Source organism: Emydura macquarii, unplaced genomic scaffold (assembly GCF_026122565.2).
Source record: "Emydura macquarii macquarii isolate MOO-44397 ecotype Brisbane River unplaced genomic scaffold, CSIRO-AGI_Emac_v2 contig_1768, whole genome shotgun sequence".
NCBI lineage: Eukaryota > Metazoa > Chordata > Testudines > Chelidae > Emydura > Emydura macquarii.
The window spans coordinates 1,109,566-1,127,387 of record NW_027131905.1 but is presented as its reverse complement, the minus strand read 5'-3'; the positions used below and the strand labels follow the sequence as shown (position 1 = coordinate 1,127,387).

The following is a 17,822-nucleotide window of genomic DNA, read 5'->3' as shown; positions in this document are numbered from 1 at the left end:
AAGACTAAATCCCATGCCCACTACTGCACTAACCTAGCCTCTTGAATGAATATCTAATGAATAACAAATCTTTGAAGTTTCTATTCATGAGGTCTGGTTCTGCTGTGTAACTGGATGGGAGATTTCCAGACTTTTTGCATAACTAGCACAAATCAACAAATCACCTTATGGAGCTCTGCAATGGACTCAGTGCTTTGGCAGTCATCCTCTTCTTCCAGATCCTGCAGCGTCTGTCTCTGCTTCTCTAGCATTTCATGGAAGGCCTAAGATTAATAGAAATAAAAGAGGGCGAAAAAATTGCAAAAATATATCTTTTAAATAGTTGAAATCATTGTCAGTATGAAAGCTATTGACCGATAAACAAATCAAGGATGCTTTTTTGGCAGGGATTCAAGAACTGTAAAAGCTAGCAGGGAAAAACAGTATACTGTCCTAGCTGAGTGGTAGGAGAAGTCAATGACACCGATATGACTGAAATTATACTGGTTATCATAATGTGTACTCACAAAGGGTCATTATTAAGATAGCCCAGGCAATCTTAATTTGGGCATCTCCTAAGTGCCAAATGCTTTACAATTATTCTTTTAACTGTGGGTTTTTGTTTTTTTTTTGTTTTGGTATGGAATAATATATATAATGCATGAAAAGGGTTAATAATAATTAGTATCTTACACTGTTTGCGTGTGTACAGATATAGCACTTCACATCCCATAGTCCTGTACAAGCTATGGCCTAATCCTGAACCTACTGAAGTTAATGAGAAACAGACTTCTTAATTGGATTGCAGTATATGGTACATCCCTCTTGGGGGCAGGTTCCCTCTCCCTGTCCCTCTGCACTGGATTGACAGCCAATGCTCTGCAGGAGCTCTGGGGTCCTGATTCCTTCTTCAGTTCTTTTCCCTCCAAGGAGCATAGAGAGACCAGAGAAGTGGAGACCTGTCCAGAAGCCAACTGGAGACTTCAGATGGGGTAGACTCGAAGGTCGGAAGGGACCAATATGATTATCTAGTCTGACCTCCTGCACAATGCAGGCCACTTCACCCACCCACTCCTGTAATAAACCTCTAACCTATGACTGGGTTATTGAAGTCCTCAAATCATGGTTTAAAAACTTTAAGGTATAGAGAATCCACGAGCAAGTGAGCTGTGCCTCATGCTACAGAGGAAGGTGAAAAACCCCCAGAGCCTTTGCCAATCTGCCCTGGGGAAAAATTCCTTCCTGACCCCAAATATAGGAATCATTTAAACTCTGAGCATGTGGGCAAAACTCACCAACCAGACACCCAAGAAAGAATTCTCTGTAATACCTCAGGATGGGGAGGGAGTGGAGAATGTGGCCAATACCATTTTCACAAGAGCAGATGAGGGAGTAGAGCTGGCTATGAGCTGCTGCACTTTCTGATCTCCCTCTGCGTCACTCTTGCGAAAATGGTACTGGCTCCACTTCCTTACCCCTCCCTGTTGTCTGCTGGATAGATCCCCTCTTTCTCTCCTAGGCCTTTCTCTGTTCCCTGGGGGGGGCGGAGGGGGACAAAAGATGGGGGAGGGGAGCAGAGCTGGAGCAGATGCAGCCAAGAGTCCCTGGGTCTTCAGAGGCCATGAGCATGCAATAGCAAGGTAGGGAGGGCCCAGCCACCAGTAACTGTGTGTGAGTGTATGGCAGCACTGCAGGTGTGTGTGGTGGGCTGCAATAATTACATTTTGGAGCAGTGTACACTTAACCATCTCCCTCCACCTGGACCCCAAATGGCCAAGATGAGGAATATCTGGGTTTTACTGTATGGCATACCATAATTGACAGATTAAAATAGCTGTAATATAAACTTAATTTTAAGGAAGTTCTCACTGTGTGAATCAAATAAATTAGCTTTGCAATTTACAATAGCCTTCTTCCTCCTGCCCTCTCCCCAAGCTATTGCAGATAGGAAAGCTGGTTTATTTGATTCACTCAGCAAGAACCTCCTGAAAACTAGGGACTAGGTTTTATACCTAAAATGCTTCATAATCTGCAAATCGTGGTGGAACATGAACAAAACACAAGGCAGCTTTCATATATTTCAGTCATTTGTCGCTTATTGGCCAGTCCGGACGGGGGGAGAGGGAGGATGATGGGAGATCTTTACTAACTTAACTGGGAGCAACCAGCCTCTAAGGATTTCTGAGATCACATCAACTATGTAAGCATGTTTGGAGCAAGGAAGGCAGCAACCAGGGCAGGGGTCCTGGTCCATGACAAGAGCTCCTAGGCAGTACTACAATAGAAATGGTAACACTACACAGCACGACAGTGAGGTTAAAGAGAAAACTGGGCTAAGGATATTAGGGCAAACAGTTATTCTTGCCAAAAAAACAACCAACCCCCTTTCTCCCCTAAAGATGCCACGGCAACTTTACTGTCCACACAGAGCAGACAAAACCCGTTTCTACAATATTTCAACTGAAAAACTTGCAAACTGCATACAATGTATTTCTCTTTCAAGGACTGACTAAACCCAGCCAGGATATGAGTCTCTACTCCCAGGCACAGACCGAAATAATAAAAAGTAATTCATTGCCTATTGAACAAATGAAAGCCTGTCCTTATTGTCTCTTCATAATAAAACAAACACCAGTTCCTACGTCTAGATTTCTATGGATAAGAAATTCACATAAACAGAAGTTTCGGCTCAGTGGCCTGGTAGTGGGATACAGAGTGATTCTAGTTTGGTGGTGGCCCAGAATGGTAGTGACTGGAATTAGTTGCCTTTCAATGGCTGTTTTGTGGACAAGGTGTTGATCTTTGCCTAGGTCCTCATAGACAGATGGCATCCTTGTTGCTAGCCTTGGCAGAGTGTTTGTAGATTTAATGGGCATGCAGACTCATCCTCAGAATTGTTCCCTTCAGGACAGGGCTGAAACATGTTGACAGGCAAATGCTCTATAATGGAAGGCAAATACTACAGGCAAGGAATACGTCATCCTATATGCTTGTAAAGTTCAGGCATACACACCATGCTATGTAAATGAATATTCATTATTATTTGAGGAAGCTTGAATTGCCAGTGCCTGTATTGTTCTGTGGATAAACAAGGCTTCAGTCTCCAGGACTGTCAATTCTGCACTTTTCAAAAGCGTAATCATTATGTGTCTTAAGACAAGTAGTGAGACTTGTTAGAAACTAGAAGGTGGCCTTTCAAGACAGAGGTCATCTCTTTTCTGAACTCCACCTGCTGGGGTACCATGGTCAGATTTAGAACTTCTTACTGTTGTTGCAAGCAGAAGCAAATTCTACCCCTACTGCAGGGATGAATTATGCCCATCCACTGCAGGCATTAGATATTATATTTAGGCGTGGCAGAACTTGGTTTTTATTGCTTTTATAATTTTGATGTTCTGAGTAAATTTGAAAACTTGTCTCTTTCACCAGCAGAAGTTGGTCCAATAAAAGTTATATTACCTCACTATGATGGGGTGGACTAGGTCTAGAGGCCCCCTGCTGGAGGTCTCATGGCCCTGCTTCACCCCGCCCCAGAAATGGGGAGTGGAGAAATCTTCCAGTCAGCCTAGAGTGGTTGCAGGGAACAGCCAATCAGAGCGGTTGCTGGAATGACCAATCAGGAGCCAGAAGAGCCATATAAAAGGAAGCAGCAGAGACAGCACAGTCAGTTGCAGCCTGGAGCTTGAAGGACTAGGACCATGACCAGGTGCCTGGAAAAGCAGCAGTACTGTGGAGAGCTTACTGAAGGCAAGACTGAGCCCAAGGAAGGGTGCCAAAGACTAGGTACCTGGCTGGCTGGAAGAGCAGCAGGACCATGGACAGGTCAGTGAGGGCAAGCTGAGCCCAGGGGATTGAGCCTGGGACTGAGTCCAGAACCTACCCAGACCAGGTGAGGGTTAAATCAGCATGGTCACTCCAAAGAGATAATCACTCCAGAACTTGGTTGAGGAAAAACTGGTGGGTCACTGAAGAGATGTTTACAGTCTACCAGCTTGTATACAAAGCTGTTCTGTGAACTGAACTTCACTTTCTAGGATTTCCAGTCTGTCACCTTTTGTGATCACTCTACTCAATATAAAAAGCACAAACCTTAGGCAGTGCTGATGATGGTTGCTCACACACTTAGTCATAGTATCATCACAGTCAAAGGACAGAAGACAAATGAATGTACAGGAAAATTCATATAAAACTAGATGGTAGCAAAGAGCCCAAACCCCAATTAACTTTGAATCTGAGATGCTCCCAGGTAGTTTTCAAGACATGCTATAGATAGAGCAGCATATGCACTACAGTTTTTACTTGAAGGTTTAAGATTCCAGACAAGGTTCTGAGGACTTTAACAGACGCCTATTCCAGAACACTGGGTGAAGCAGAGAAGCAGCAGCATTTGTACTTGTATGTAATCAATTCTTGGTTTAATTATTGGTCTTAGCCTCCAGTAGGATCCTGGACAACTTATCAACTATTTGCTCATATGGGATAGTGCTTCATTTGCTGAGTTTGTGCCCCCACAAATACTGTGCAGGTCCTCAGACACTGCAAGAGATTAGCCAGTTTGCATGTGGGACCACTGAAACAGTCCTAGACTTCAGTATTACCACAGTTGTTTTGTGCACTGTCTACAATGGAGGAAAAGATGCATCATTAAGATAGTGGAGTTTGAACTGGGCTGCTTGCAGCAAACATGGAGCAGAAGTAGATGGATGCCCTTAGATAAATGCTGCCCTTAGATAAGTATGCCTACCTTCCATTAAACTCATTACCATTAAAATGGGAGCCTAGACACTATCATCAAGGGAAACATTTGGCTCTAAATTAGATGATTCTTTACCTTATAAGACATATAGAATGGACTATATCCATATACTATTAACTAGTAGGTCTGTTTCCTTCTTCAGGCAACGTAGTGGGAAACTTTATATTAGATAAAAATTTGCACCCTTAACTTTTTGGCCTTGAATTTAGCTAGCTATACTGCATATTCGGCTGAATCAGCATGTTAGATAGTCACAAAAGCAGGGGAGTTGATGTCAGAAAAGCTAAAGTTTACACCAAGCATACTGTGGAAATTAGAGGGTGTACAGAATTGTAAAGATGAACCGTGCACATTTTGAATAGCTCATGGTTGTGGACACTTGATTGTGTTTTAGGTCATAAGTAGGACCAAGAATCACCCATAGTATGTTCTATATCAGTTTTCCTAATGAGTGAATGCATTAGCTTGGAAAGCATTAGGACTAAGCTAATATCACTAATTCAGGAGCTATTCTGAAATTGGTTGATCTCATCGTTCTAATATCTAACTGGAAGGCAAGAAGATGATTTAGTGAAGAGACACAACCCACCCCAACCATATGAAATAGAATTTAACAGCAGCCCGTGCATAATACCAAAATCATTTAATCTGCATTAGCACTGTGGCCGCTTTGAACGAGAGCTAATAATCCAGGGGTGATTGCCCAGCCTTCTAGCAATATAAACACAGCTTACTCGTTTATGCGCATTCCTACAAACTGGGTTACAAAAATACAAGAAGGGTTCAAATACCCTTGGCAGATACAAGGGCCAACCACACCTGAAAGAAGTTACTGAAACTTCACTTATAGCCTCTTTGAGTAGTGACAATGGAACAAATAAAATTGCTGATCTGTGCACTGGCATCTCCCTGCTACATAAACTTCCCTCTTATCTCAAAGTGGAGAAGGGAAGGACTATGGATTTTAGGGCTGGATTAGGGTGGCTGGAATCTCATGCTGGACCAGGAATGCAAGGACCAGCAGTCTCTGTCTACACTTCAATTAAGCACCCATGTCAACTCACTGAGGCTCACAGGGCTTGGGCTGTGGGGCTGTAAAATATTTAGGCTCAGGTTGGAAACCAGGCTCTGGGACCCTCTCCCTTTGCAGGGTCCTAGAACTCAGGCTCCAGCCCGAGCCCAAACATTTACACTGCAGCTTTAAAGTCCTGCAGCCCAAGCCCCATGACAGCTGAGTCAGCTGACATGGGCCAGTCATGGGTGCCTGGTGTAGACATACTCTGCATGTCTTGGAGACAGGGGCTGCAGACTACTCACCAGCCTGGAAAGAGGCTCTCCAGCTGGAGAGAATAAAGGAGGAATCAATTTTCAGAGCTGAGCTGGACTGCCATGCCCTGCAGAGGTTTGAGTCTGAGCAGAGAGGACCCTGGTTGGGGAGGGAGAGGTGGGGAGAATGAGTGGAGAATGGATGTGTTAAGCCATTGTAAACTATGAACCATAGGGGGAGGCAAACATGGAGACCATAACATAAGATGGCCATACTGGGTCATGTCCATGTAGACTAGTATCCTGTCTTCTGACAATGACCATAGCCAGATGCAACAAGAAATCACTGAGTGATCCATTCTCTGTTGTCCTCTTCCAGCTTCTGGCAAACAGAGGCAAGGGACACACAGAACATGAGGTTGCATCCTTGACCATCTTGGCTAATAGCCATTGATCTCCATGAACTAATCTAGTTTTTTTTAACCCTATTATAATTTTGGCCTTCACAACTTTTTTTTTAACCAACTGCCTCTTAATTTCACTGGGTGACCCCTAGTTCTTGTGTTATGTGAAACAGTAAATAACATTTCCTTATTCACTTCCTCCACACCAGTCAAGAATTTATAGACGTCTATCATATCCCCCATTAGAAGTCTCTTTTCCAAGATGAAAAAGCCCAGACTTTTTAATCTCTCCTCAGATAGGCAGTTGTTCCATACCTCTAATCATTTTTGTTGCCCTTCTCTGTACCTTTTCCAATTCTAATGTATATTTTTTGAGATGGGGCGACTAGATCTGCATGCAGTATTCAAAAAGTGGGCATATCATGGATTTATATAGAGAGAAGGTTTAGCCTTGACTTTACTTTAATGTTTATTTTCATAGATTAAGGTCAGAAGGGACCACTGTGATCATTGGTCTGACTTTCTGCATATCATAGGCCACAGGACTTCCCTGAATTGATTCTTGCTTCAAGTCCATTAGCTATGGTTGAACTAGAGCATAGCTTTGAGAAGAACATTCAATCTGTATTTAAAAGTTTCCAGTGATGGAGAATTCACTATATCTGTTGAGTTGTTCTGCTGGTTACTACCCTTATTTTAAAAAATGTCTACCTTATTTCTTATCTGAATTTGTCTAGCTTCAACTTCCAGCCAATGGAACTTGTTATATCTTTGTCTGTTAGACTGAAGAGCCCTGTTTTAAACTTCCATTCCCCACGTAGGTACCTAGACTGTAATCGTCACCTTTTAACCTTCTCTTTGATAAACTAAACAGATTGTTTCATGAGTTTCTCACTATAAGGCTTGTTTTCCAATCCTTTAATCATTCTCATGGCTCTTCCCTCAACCCTTTCCAATTTGTCGGCATCCTTTTTGAAGTATGGACATAAACTCAGAGAAGTAAATATTCACTGCCTCTGTGACAGATTAGACAGGTTTGAACTAGCAACCACTTGAACCCAAAGCATGAAAATTTCCACTAAGCTACTATATAGCATTAATGATAATAATCTATTATTTGGTTGTTAATAAAGTCATACCCAGGGAAGGGGGTTCATTTGTTCCTCCATAGAGCATTTGGACTATATCTTAGAGCAGAGGAGACAGTCACCTGCTCACAAGGGCCCATTTCACTAAGGGGGCAGAAGGGTGAGAGCATCTCATGGCTCAGTTATATTTCATGTAGGAACTTCTTAACACCTTAAAAATCCAAGTTTTATATCCTGTGCTGGAATACAAGCTCTGGGAAAACTGGCAAACAGTTATAATCCTCTCCCACCCTGCAATAAATGTTTCATTAGTTGCAAGTGTCACTGTGAAGTTTACTGGTTAGATATTCAAGTTCTTTACAAGTCTACGGTATGTAAAAATGAAGGCATTTTCTGTGCACAACTGAACTGTCTTGACTTTGCAGAAGAAACCTTGATACAAAATTTCTTAATTTCAGTTAACGTGCTCTGGGTGTCTACCAAGAGGTCCATTAAATAGGAGTACTAACAAACAAAGTGTCTAGTGGATGGGAAATTGCATAATAAAATTAACTGTTTATATTTGTTCAAGACAAAGAGCCACAGAGAAATAAAATGTCACTACAGATTACACATCTGTTTTAAATGGCTGGAAGCCTACTCCTACACTTTTTTTTTTCCTGTGCATTATGGAGAGTGTTCTTTAAGCAAACTACATCAAGGAAGCATTGCAGTCAAAGTACAGTAATTGCATTATCTAACTTACACAATATAATAACAAAGCTCGGACTGTAATGAGAAGTTGTAACATTGAGATCAGCAAAATCTGTCACTTAGTTGTAATATAAAAAAGTTTTCTCACAATCTAGCTGAATTTTTACATTTAAACTGTTTCTTAGTTTCATGGAAAAATCTAACATTGTGATGAGGTATCTTAGTAAGTAGCCATGCTACTCGTAAATTATTTATTTCCCTGGTAGTTGAGGAGGAATTTTAAAATAACGTAAGTCTCTACAGTTCTCAGCAATTACAGTAGTTGTCACTTTTTAGCATTTAGGGTTTCATCATTCTGATAATATCACTGTTACTTTTGCCAGTTTTACTGTAAGATTATATTGTGTGGTAAAGTCAGGCCAGATGGCTACAAAAGGGTATGACTATTTGTGAGCCAGGAAGCTAAAGGTCCCTCCCCCTGTGGGGGAGGAGTCACTGGACCCAGGACACAACCAATTGCATGGGACAAAGAATGAAAAAAGGAGCGGGCGTGGGGGTCACAGGGTCAAACAGAGGGAACCAGAATGGGACACCGAGCAGAGTACCCTGGATAGCGCCCACTGCTCCTGGAAGGTGTCAAGGGAGCCAGCGGATGCTGCCCAGAGGAACTCTGCCTGGATGCGTGAGTGGACAGAGGAACGGAAGTAGGCCCCACAGTCGCAGAGCACCCCCTCAGACAACCTCTTCTCCCTGGTCTTGTAGATGGCCATTTTGGCCAGGGCTAGGAGGAGGTTGACGAGGAGGTCCCGCGATTTTGTGGGGCCACGGATGGGGTGTGCGTATAAAAACAAATGTGGGGAGAAGTGCTGCCAGAACTTCAGCAGGAGGTTCTGGAGGAGCCGGAACAGGGGCTGCAGCCTGGCGCACACGAGATAAATGTGTGCCAGGGTCTCCCTCACGCCACAAAGATTTTAAGACCAGAAGTGACTATTAGATTATCTACTCTGATTTCCTATATAACACAGACCATAGAATTTCACTTAATTACCCTTCGAAGACCAATAACATATGTTTGACTAAAGCATATCTTCCAGAAAGGCATCCACTCTTGACTGAATCCCATCCTCTTCCTCTCCCAAATTCCACCAATCCTTTCATCCACCACACCCCAGAGCCATCTACCTCTCTCTTCTTGACCAACCATACTTCCCTGTCCCCAGCACCTGAAGAAGGGCTCTTTTGGATATCTCTTCGTACCTGGCAGCTGTTTTTCAGAGCAGCACTGGTGTGGTTGGCAGGCTATCATACACCCTCTGCTGTCAGTGGTAGTAGCAGACTGGTTATTGGGATGGGTGACTGATAGGGACTGGGTCTTTTCTAGTGGTGAACTGGGAGGTCACTTGGGGAATAGAGTCTTGAGACAGGCAGCTCTTCCCAGACTGGTAGTGGTCTGCCCTAGTTGATCTGAGGGGGGCAAGAAGAGGAATGGGTTTTCCTATTGGTATGGTGGTGGGAAGCTTGAGGGAAGTCAGGCTCCAGTCCCTCTCCTAAGTGCCAGCTCTCCATGCTGGAGCTGGGCAGGCAAGCACCAGCAAGCTGCAAGTCTTCCACTCAGTATGGTAATAGCTTAGCCTTGCCTCTTCCTCTTGTGTGCTGCTGGCAGTGCGGAAACTATGTGGCATCTTTTGTATGGACAACGTTTGGTTGGAGACACAGTATGAGAGTTTCCATTGCAGCAGCAGCTGCTACATCAATGGAGGGTGCAATCACAGCACTACTATTTGTATTACTATTTGTATTACATTAGCACCTAGAGGCCCCAAACATGCTCTGCCATGCCAGGCACTGTACATAACCAAAATAAGAGAGATTCCCTGCCCTGAAGAACTCAAAATCCAAAACGACAACCCATAGGAAGTATTATCCCCATGTTACATGAGGGAGGTCTGAGGCACAGAGATTAAGTGACTGTGTCCAAGGTCACACAGGAAGTCTATAGCAGAGCTAGGAACATGGCAACTGCCCAAGCAAGCAATAGGTGACTAAGTCCTAATCTCAGAGAGGATTTAAATTTTAATAAGCAGAGCCAACCCAAGTTTGCAAGTTGCATGACCCAGATCTAACCTTTAGAAACCTATTATAGGAAAATACAATGATAGTGAGGTTCATTCCTTACAAGTGGACTAGAACTTTGATATGCAGGTGTATTGTTGGTAGTTATATGATGATTGATGTTTACATATATCTTGTTAGATAAACTGCTTTTCCTGTCTATTACTGGTGTTCTATTGATTAAGAAGTCAAAAGGGAATATCAACATCTTGATGGATCTTTTGTGTAACGAGGTCATTTGCCTGTATTACTCTGAGATTTAAGTAAACTGTCTGTTAACTATGCTAACGCAGCTAATTACCTATGTGTGCCTAAGAAATGAAGATTTTACTTCAAAGGACAATATACATTATGGTTCTCCACTCAAGGAAATATCTGTGAACTGTCTTGATAGTTTAAATGGCTATTGCTGACTGTATTGTCTAAGGAAGGACCCATTGAGTAAAGATCAAATGGTTGACTTGCTTTCATCAAAGCCCATGCGAGGGAGTAACCTGCAAGTGCCCACTTTGCTTCAACTATAAAGAAAACTTCAGGCGTGATCCCTTTATCTCAAATTTGTCCAAGCTTGTCAGGGAAAGTTTGGATTGCAAGACTGGGATCCCAGCACCAGCCTGGAATCACCCTGCTAATTCTCATGGGAGAATTTGAATAAACTCTGTACTATTTAGTCTTCACTTCTCTGGTCTGGATTGCTAATAAAGAAGCTCTAAACAAGGACTGATAACCCCCAAAATAATTTTGTGTAATTTCAGAGACTTCGCAATTTTAGAACTTTGCAACTCTGTTATCATCTCTACTTTGAAACTGACCTAAGAACTTTATTTTCACCTTTGTATGTATACTGAGCTTTTAACCCTCACTCTTTCCTTTTTTTAATATTAGTTTAGTTAATAAGTATTGGCTTTAAGCATATATTTGGGTAAGATATGAACTAGTCATTGACCTGTTTGGCAATGTGTCCGATCCTTTGGCATTGGTAGACCTTTTTTACATATGATGGATAAAGATTTTCAGTAATTACCATCATATTTGACTTGGCTGTCTGGGTGCTACTCAAAGGGCTAGATAGTTTTAAGGAAACTGTGTTTTATCCTCTGAATGACCAGTGAGGTGAACAGAAGCTGTTTGTTGCTGGCTTTGTATATCTTATGGAAGAAAAACCACCAGTATTTAAGGCCTTGCCTGCCCCATTCTTTGCTGTTTGCCCTGTTTAAACTACCTCAGCATGGCTCCCCTAGAAGCCAACATCACACCTAGTATTTTGGGGCAGGCTCCCCACCCATCACCAACTCTTCCCTAGGCTACTGTAGATACATCAAAGGACACAAGATGGCAGTTCTGTTGGACTGAGAGAGCCTCATAAAACATTACAATGGCCCTAAATTAAACTAAATAGTGAATGTAAATCTTTACACAGTCACCTTCAGAAACTCATCAAGATTTCCTATTTTCTGAGCTTTACTGAGGAGATCCCCTTGTTCATCCTTCTGAGTTAGTTTGAGCTCTTCTATCTTCTTTGCACGACATGCCAGGAGTTTCATGATTAGGTCTTTACCTTGTTGGACACATTCTGAAACATAAAATGTGAATGATTAGGTTTTACAGAAAAGAAATCTACAATTTGGAGGCAATAAGTGAGAGTTTTCATTTCTGGTTTAAAAATGCATACATTAAAAAAAGCCTGTGTTCAAGCAGTTTTATTTTTATTTTTTAAATATATTCTATTGTAGTGGCGATAGCACTGTCCAGTGAATAGAGCACCTGGCTGGGTTCTATTCCTGGTTATGCCTCTGAGTTGCTGCACAACCTTGTACCTTTCAAGTAGCCACTGATTTTTTTTTTGGGGTGCCAGCTTGAAACATTTGAGGCCTAATTTTCAGATTCTCCACAGTTCCAGTGAGTTTGCCCTACAGATCCAGACATCTGATATTTGGATCATGTGCCAGAGCAGTATTTGCACCTAATGCGTGTGTGGAAAAAACAACCAACTATCCTCACCTGTCTTTTCTTTGGGTATTCACCCAACCTCCCATGCTAACTCCTCTCCCCCCCATATACTTCAATAATTCACAACCCATCCACCCCTCTCCCACACACACACACGCAGTGAAAGATGAATACAGAAAATTAATAATGTGGCAGCTATTCTGCAACCATAGTAAGGTGTTTTACTATGAGAAGTCCCTTGTTGGGGGCAGAAAAAGCAGTGCATTCTATAAACTCTGAACATTATTCATGCACAGAGTTAATTTATTATAAAACATCAGCCTGCTGACTAATACATTCTCTGACAAATCATATGTAAATGCAGTGAAAGTCTTTAATAAAAATCTAGATCGTGCAGTGTTTTCCCCACTTCACATCCCCCAAAAGAGTCTACATTGACCTTTAGAAGTTTAAAAAAAAATTTGAAATACAGCTTTGGTCTACACTACAAACCTATGCTGGCAGAACTACATCACTTCAGGATATGGAAGATCCCTGGGCTCCTCCCATCAACATAGGTACCTCCTCTCGGGGAGGTGGAGTAGCTACGCAGATGATGGAAGAAGCTCTCTCACTGACATAGGTAGCGTCTTCACTAAACACTACAGCAGCACAGCTGCTGCTGCAGCGCTATAAGTGTAGACAAGCCTACAGTGTACAAGCAGTACTTGAGTCAGATGTAGAACAAATAAGAGAGAGAGAGAATGTACTTAGAAGGAGAAACAAGAAAAATAAAACCACATGGTGTAAAAAATCAAATTCATACATTGAAACGTATGACCATACATGCATGTGCAAATGTCTTAGGTTTTTTTAAAAGGTAGTATTCAGTGAATAACCAATAGCTCAAAGGAATGATACTGTGAGTGCGTTGCTTAACAAAGACCATGCTTACATGCAAGAAATTTAAGATAATCTTTTAATACGAGAGGTTGCATAATAAAGATGCCCTTTTGTACACGTTTTACTCATATGGCCAAAAGTACCTACTTTGCATAAAACTAAGGTCTTAACAGCTGCATCTGTTTTGCAACCATGTAAATATGACTGAGAAAGACAAAAGGAATAAACTCAAACAACATTTAAGGGCTTACTCTCCGAAACACCCAACAGCCCCGAGATAGGCATATATGTCCTCCTAAAGAACAAACAAGGCACATCTATTTAAACCCTTTAATTAAACTGTGGCTCATATGACTACTAAAGTTTTTAGAAAGGACAAAGCCTGCATAATGGGGATTGATGGCCTTTAGATATGGCAAAACTCACAGTCCAAACCTGGCTGAGAATGTGAGCAACTCTTCCGGGAGACTATTTACATTCAGGCTATTCAGCTCATAGAGCTTTGACACGTACAACATGCCAATAGGGCAGTTAAAGCATCACTTACCCTAAGAAAAACTACACAGCTTTGCTTTGCTAGCAGACGAGGGGTGTTGCCTCAGACTGACCATGCTAGAATCAAAATTATTTAACAAAGACAGCAAATATTTACTTTCAAATATAGGTTACATATAAAACCAGCTTCATTTTAACACTCATTTTAACCACAGGGGGATAGAGAGAGGAACTGAATTGTATTCATCAGCCCAAAATGGCCTTGTATAAAGGGTTGATAGCACAACTGTGTTTTTGTTTTAAACCTTCCTGTTCCATCTGCTGGTAGGAGATGGACTTGTACAACCACCACTGCCTTAAACTTTGAGGCTATGAACATCTTTTATCCAATGATTTCTAAGCCCTTAATGAAAATTAATTAGAAAACCCTCACAATACCCCTGTGAGGTAAATATGACTTTTATTCATTCTATACATGGGCACAATGAGGCACAGAGATTACACAGACCACACAGCAAGTCCATGGTAAAGCTAGGAACAAGGCCTAGATGGCTTTACTCCAAAACTTCCTGTTCCAGAACATATACCCTTCCTAGGCATAGCAGTCCAGATCCTCAAAGGTATTTAGGCTTCTCACTTCCATTCCTTTGAGCATCTGGGCCAGTATTCCTCGTTTATCCATTAGTACGCTTCTCTAAAGAATGAGAATTCATGTACTGCTATTACTCTTCATGGCAAAGTAAGACAAGTCGATAACAAAATGAAGCTCATAGGTCAATGAATTTTAAAGACAAAAGCTGGGAATGTCTGTTTAAAAAGTACTCACCATTATCGTAATGTGCTACTTGCTCCCAGAAGGCCTTGTGCAAGCCTGTTAAAAGCTCCTCCTTCTGCGTAACAGAGAGGTTGCTCTTTATAGTTAACTGGTCCAATATGCCAGATACAGCATTGAGTCTACATTTACTTTCTTCCTGTATCTTTGTCTTCAAAAAGTCAACCATTTTCACCATTAGCTCCCAATTAAATATTCTTTCTTGAATGTCCTGAAAACAAAAATGCTATATAAAAAATTAAGTGCAGGCAGAGTGCTGAATCTCTGTAACATGCTTAGCCCTTCATTAATTCATTCAATACTGAAAGATGCACGAGACCAAACCAGTGAGACTAGACAAATTGTGTCCTCTAAAGACCCATTCATTTGATTGGGTGTGCTCCTTGTGCCACGGAAAGGATTTAAACAAAGTGGTTTACATTTTCCATCCAGGGCCTCTTGACTCATTAAAGAATGGAAAATAAATCTAAAATTAATGAAGCAACATGAATAATAACTTAGCATCACACATTTCCATGTTCAGAATAGCCTGATGCTGAGGAGAAAACGATTCACTAGATGGAGCAAAAGGATAAGATCTAAGGATTTTTTTTTTCCCCTGAAACACTACCAACTGGTCTGTTTTCATTTAAAAATGAGCGCTGCTATCAGACTACATACAGTGAATCCTAATACATTGAGATTGTGGAAGGTATACAAAACAGTGTAGCTCAGTAAATATATTGAAAAATAAAGGCCATTACACAGACTGACAACTTCCATTGCACCATGGCATGCAAAACGCAGATCCATAACCCATCTAAGAAATCTTGCATCTCAGGTTAGTGGTGTTTATATAATGGCTTGAGCCGGGGAGGGTTGTGTGACTCTGGTAAACCAAGTGCCAGCTCTGGCTAAGAACTGACAACTCATAGCTGGAACCAGCTCACCTGTATGTTAGTTTTGTTCAAAATAGGTATTAGTCTTCAAATAATGTAGTTAGTGTTTGGACTCTCTATGAAGTGCTTGTAAAATTGCTGCATGTATTAATCTAACTTGTAATGGCTATATTCCATGCTATCAGGAAGTATCTAAGTTTTGCTTTATATCTTTAAAAGTGTTTGCTCTGAACTTTTGAACCCAGGCACAGGAATCATGTGTGTCTCCTCTTTCCCCCCACCCCATTAAGGAGGCCTATCAAGATTAAGCGGGCCATTGAGTTACATCACAATACAAAGGATTGGTGAATTACCGTATTACATCTTGAAATACTATGTGCAAGGGAGTTCATCTCATGGACAGGAAGGCCAAATGAAAAATATAAAACAAAGTTACAAGAAAGTCTATCATCTCTTTGCCGTTTGAACTCACACAGAGCCAGAGACATTAAACAAAGGCAGAGATCCCCCAGGGTTATCCCTAATCCACCCTGGGGATATTTTGAATTGACAGATTACCACATCTCTGTCATCTTTAGGAACCATAGATGGTTCCTGTGTGTATAAATGTGCTTGCTTTAACCTGTAAATAACACTAATCTTTTTTTTCCTAGTTAATAAACTATCTAAAGGTTTATTACAGGATTGGCTACAGGCATTGTCTTTGGTGTAAGATCTAAGATACAAATTGATCTGGGGTAAATGACTGGTCTCTTGGGACTGGGAGCAAACTGATTATTTTGTGATTTTTTTTTTTTTTTTAATTTTTTTTTTTTTGGTGGAAGTGGCCATTTATCTGTAAGTCCAGGTTGCCTGGGTGGCAAGATAGACTGGAGAGTTTAAGGGGACTGTCTGTGACCCCATAGTAAGACTGTTCTAGTGATCCAGGAGTTCACATTTGTCATACAGTTGGTGAAGTTTAATTATAGAATATACCACCAATTTGGGACATCTGCCCTGTTTTTGACAGTCGGACTTGAGGTAGGCACTTATGGTCATGAACCACTCCAGACAGGGTGACCCTTGGTAGCTACTGTAACAAAAGGAAAAAGTGGCCCTTCTCCAAAGAGCTAGAAAGCCCATGAAGGCAACTTCAGATAGAAAAACTTGTTAAATGTTGGATCCCAACATAAGAAATAATCCATTTAGACTGAACACTTTTTTACTGAACTGGGCACAACAGAACAAAATCCATTTATGGAAGCTTAGTGGACCATGGTGCAGACAGACTACCTACAAAGATTATTTGCCAATGTTGGTCATTTGTTTTACTTGGCTCTTACAATGCACGATCATAACTCATTAGCTACTAACCACTAAATATTTGATGGGTGAAGAAATATATCTAAAGGCCATTATGGGCCAGATTCTGATCTCATTTATACTTCAGTAAATCCAAAATAATTCCAATGATTTCAGTGGAGTTACTTCAAATTAATATCTTGTATAACTGAGAAGGATCTGGCCTGGTGACATGTTAAATATGCATAATAGTATGTGTTTTTTGTTGTGTTAAAACTAAAACACTTGTAAATGTTATTGCTCCCTCTCTCAAGGCCAGGTTACTAGAAGGTGCTGAGGGTCTTCAATTCCAAATGAAGTCGAGAGCAGTCAGAACCCTTCTTAACCTGAAGTATGGCCATCCAGGAATAAATACATTTTAAAAAGATGTCTTAATGCTCAGGTTAATGTTTCCCTTCCCCAGCATTAGGTGTAGTGCTCTTGATTGCTCATTGCTCACATTAAAATCTTGCAGAGCATTTTTGTTTCACCATGACTGCATAGTCATGTTTTCAGAACAAAAATCAAAGTGATGAGAGGACACTCACAGGAGTTTTTACAAACTACCAAGAAACTAGTCTCCTTATAACAATTTAAAGCAAACAAGCCACAGTTGTTAAGTTGCCTACCTAATTCGTAAATTTGGACTGACATAAACATTACATATTCTCATACTGCTCTGAGTTAGGATTGACTGTTTGAGTCTCCCTTCAGCTTTCCCTTCCCTTGTACTTTACCATTGCCTGCATATCCTGAGACTTGCTTAATAACCCTTCCACTGAAATCATTCCCTCAGTCAGATTCATCATTATCTTTCCTCTTTTGGCACTTGAGCAATTTGATTGGTTCAGGAGAATCTGCTGGGCTTTGTCTGTCTGTTTCCAGAAAGCTTCCATCTGCAGAGTAAGAAGTAAACCACATAAATTATTTCCCCCCTTTTTAAACAGATATATTTAAAAACCTGAGAAGTTAATTACCCTACAACACAGAGAGATGCTCTATTATGGGAGGAAAATCATTGTAATTAGAGATGAAGCCATTAAAAAAACCACCGTTTGGCAAAACAATTTTCACAGAGATCTCCTCTTTTAAAACATAGAGATGCACCCTTAGTAATGTCAGATACCAGTGTATAGTACCTATTGGCTAATTCTGACTCTTGATGGA

At 41.2% G+C, this 17,822-nt stretch overlaps 1 protein-coding gene across 2 annotated transcripts in view; it reads right to left on the bottom strand.

The window, feature by feature from the left end:
- Positions 1-17,822, bottom strand: part of EVC (EvC ciliary complex subunit 1) — an 82,819-nt gene that overhangs the window by 37,753 nt on the left and 27,244 nt on the right. For both annotated transcript variants that reach the window (XM_067556409.1, XM_067556411.1), the window contains exons 8-11: positions 17,393-17,551; positions 14,452-14,668; positions 11,723-11,871; positions 165-263 (exon numbers count right to left, since the gene is read on the bottom strand). In XM_067556409.1, coding sequence (XP_067412510.1) covers positions 165-263; positions 11,723-11,871; positions 14,452-14,668; positions 17,393-17,551 — 624 coding nt within the window. The remainder of the gene's footprint in view (positions 1-164; positions 264-11,722; positions 11,872-14,451; positions 14,669-17,392; positions 17,552-17,822) is intronic.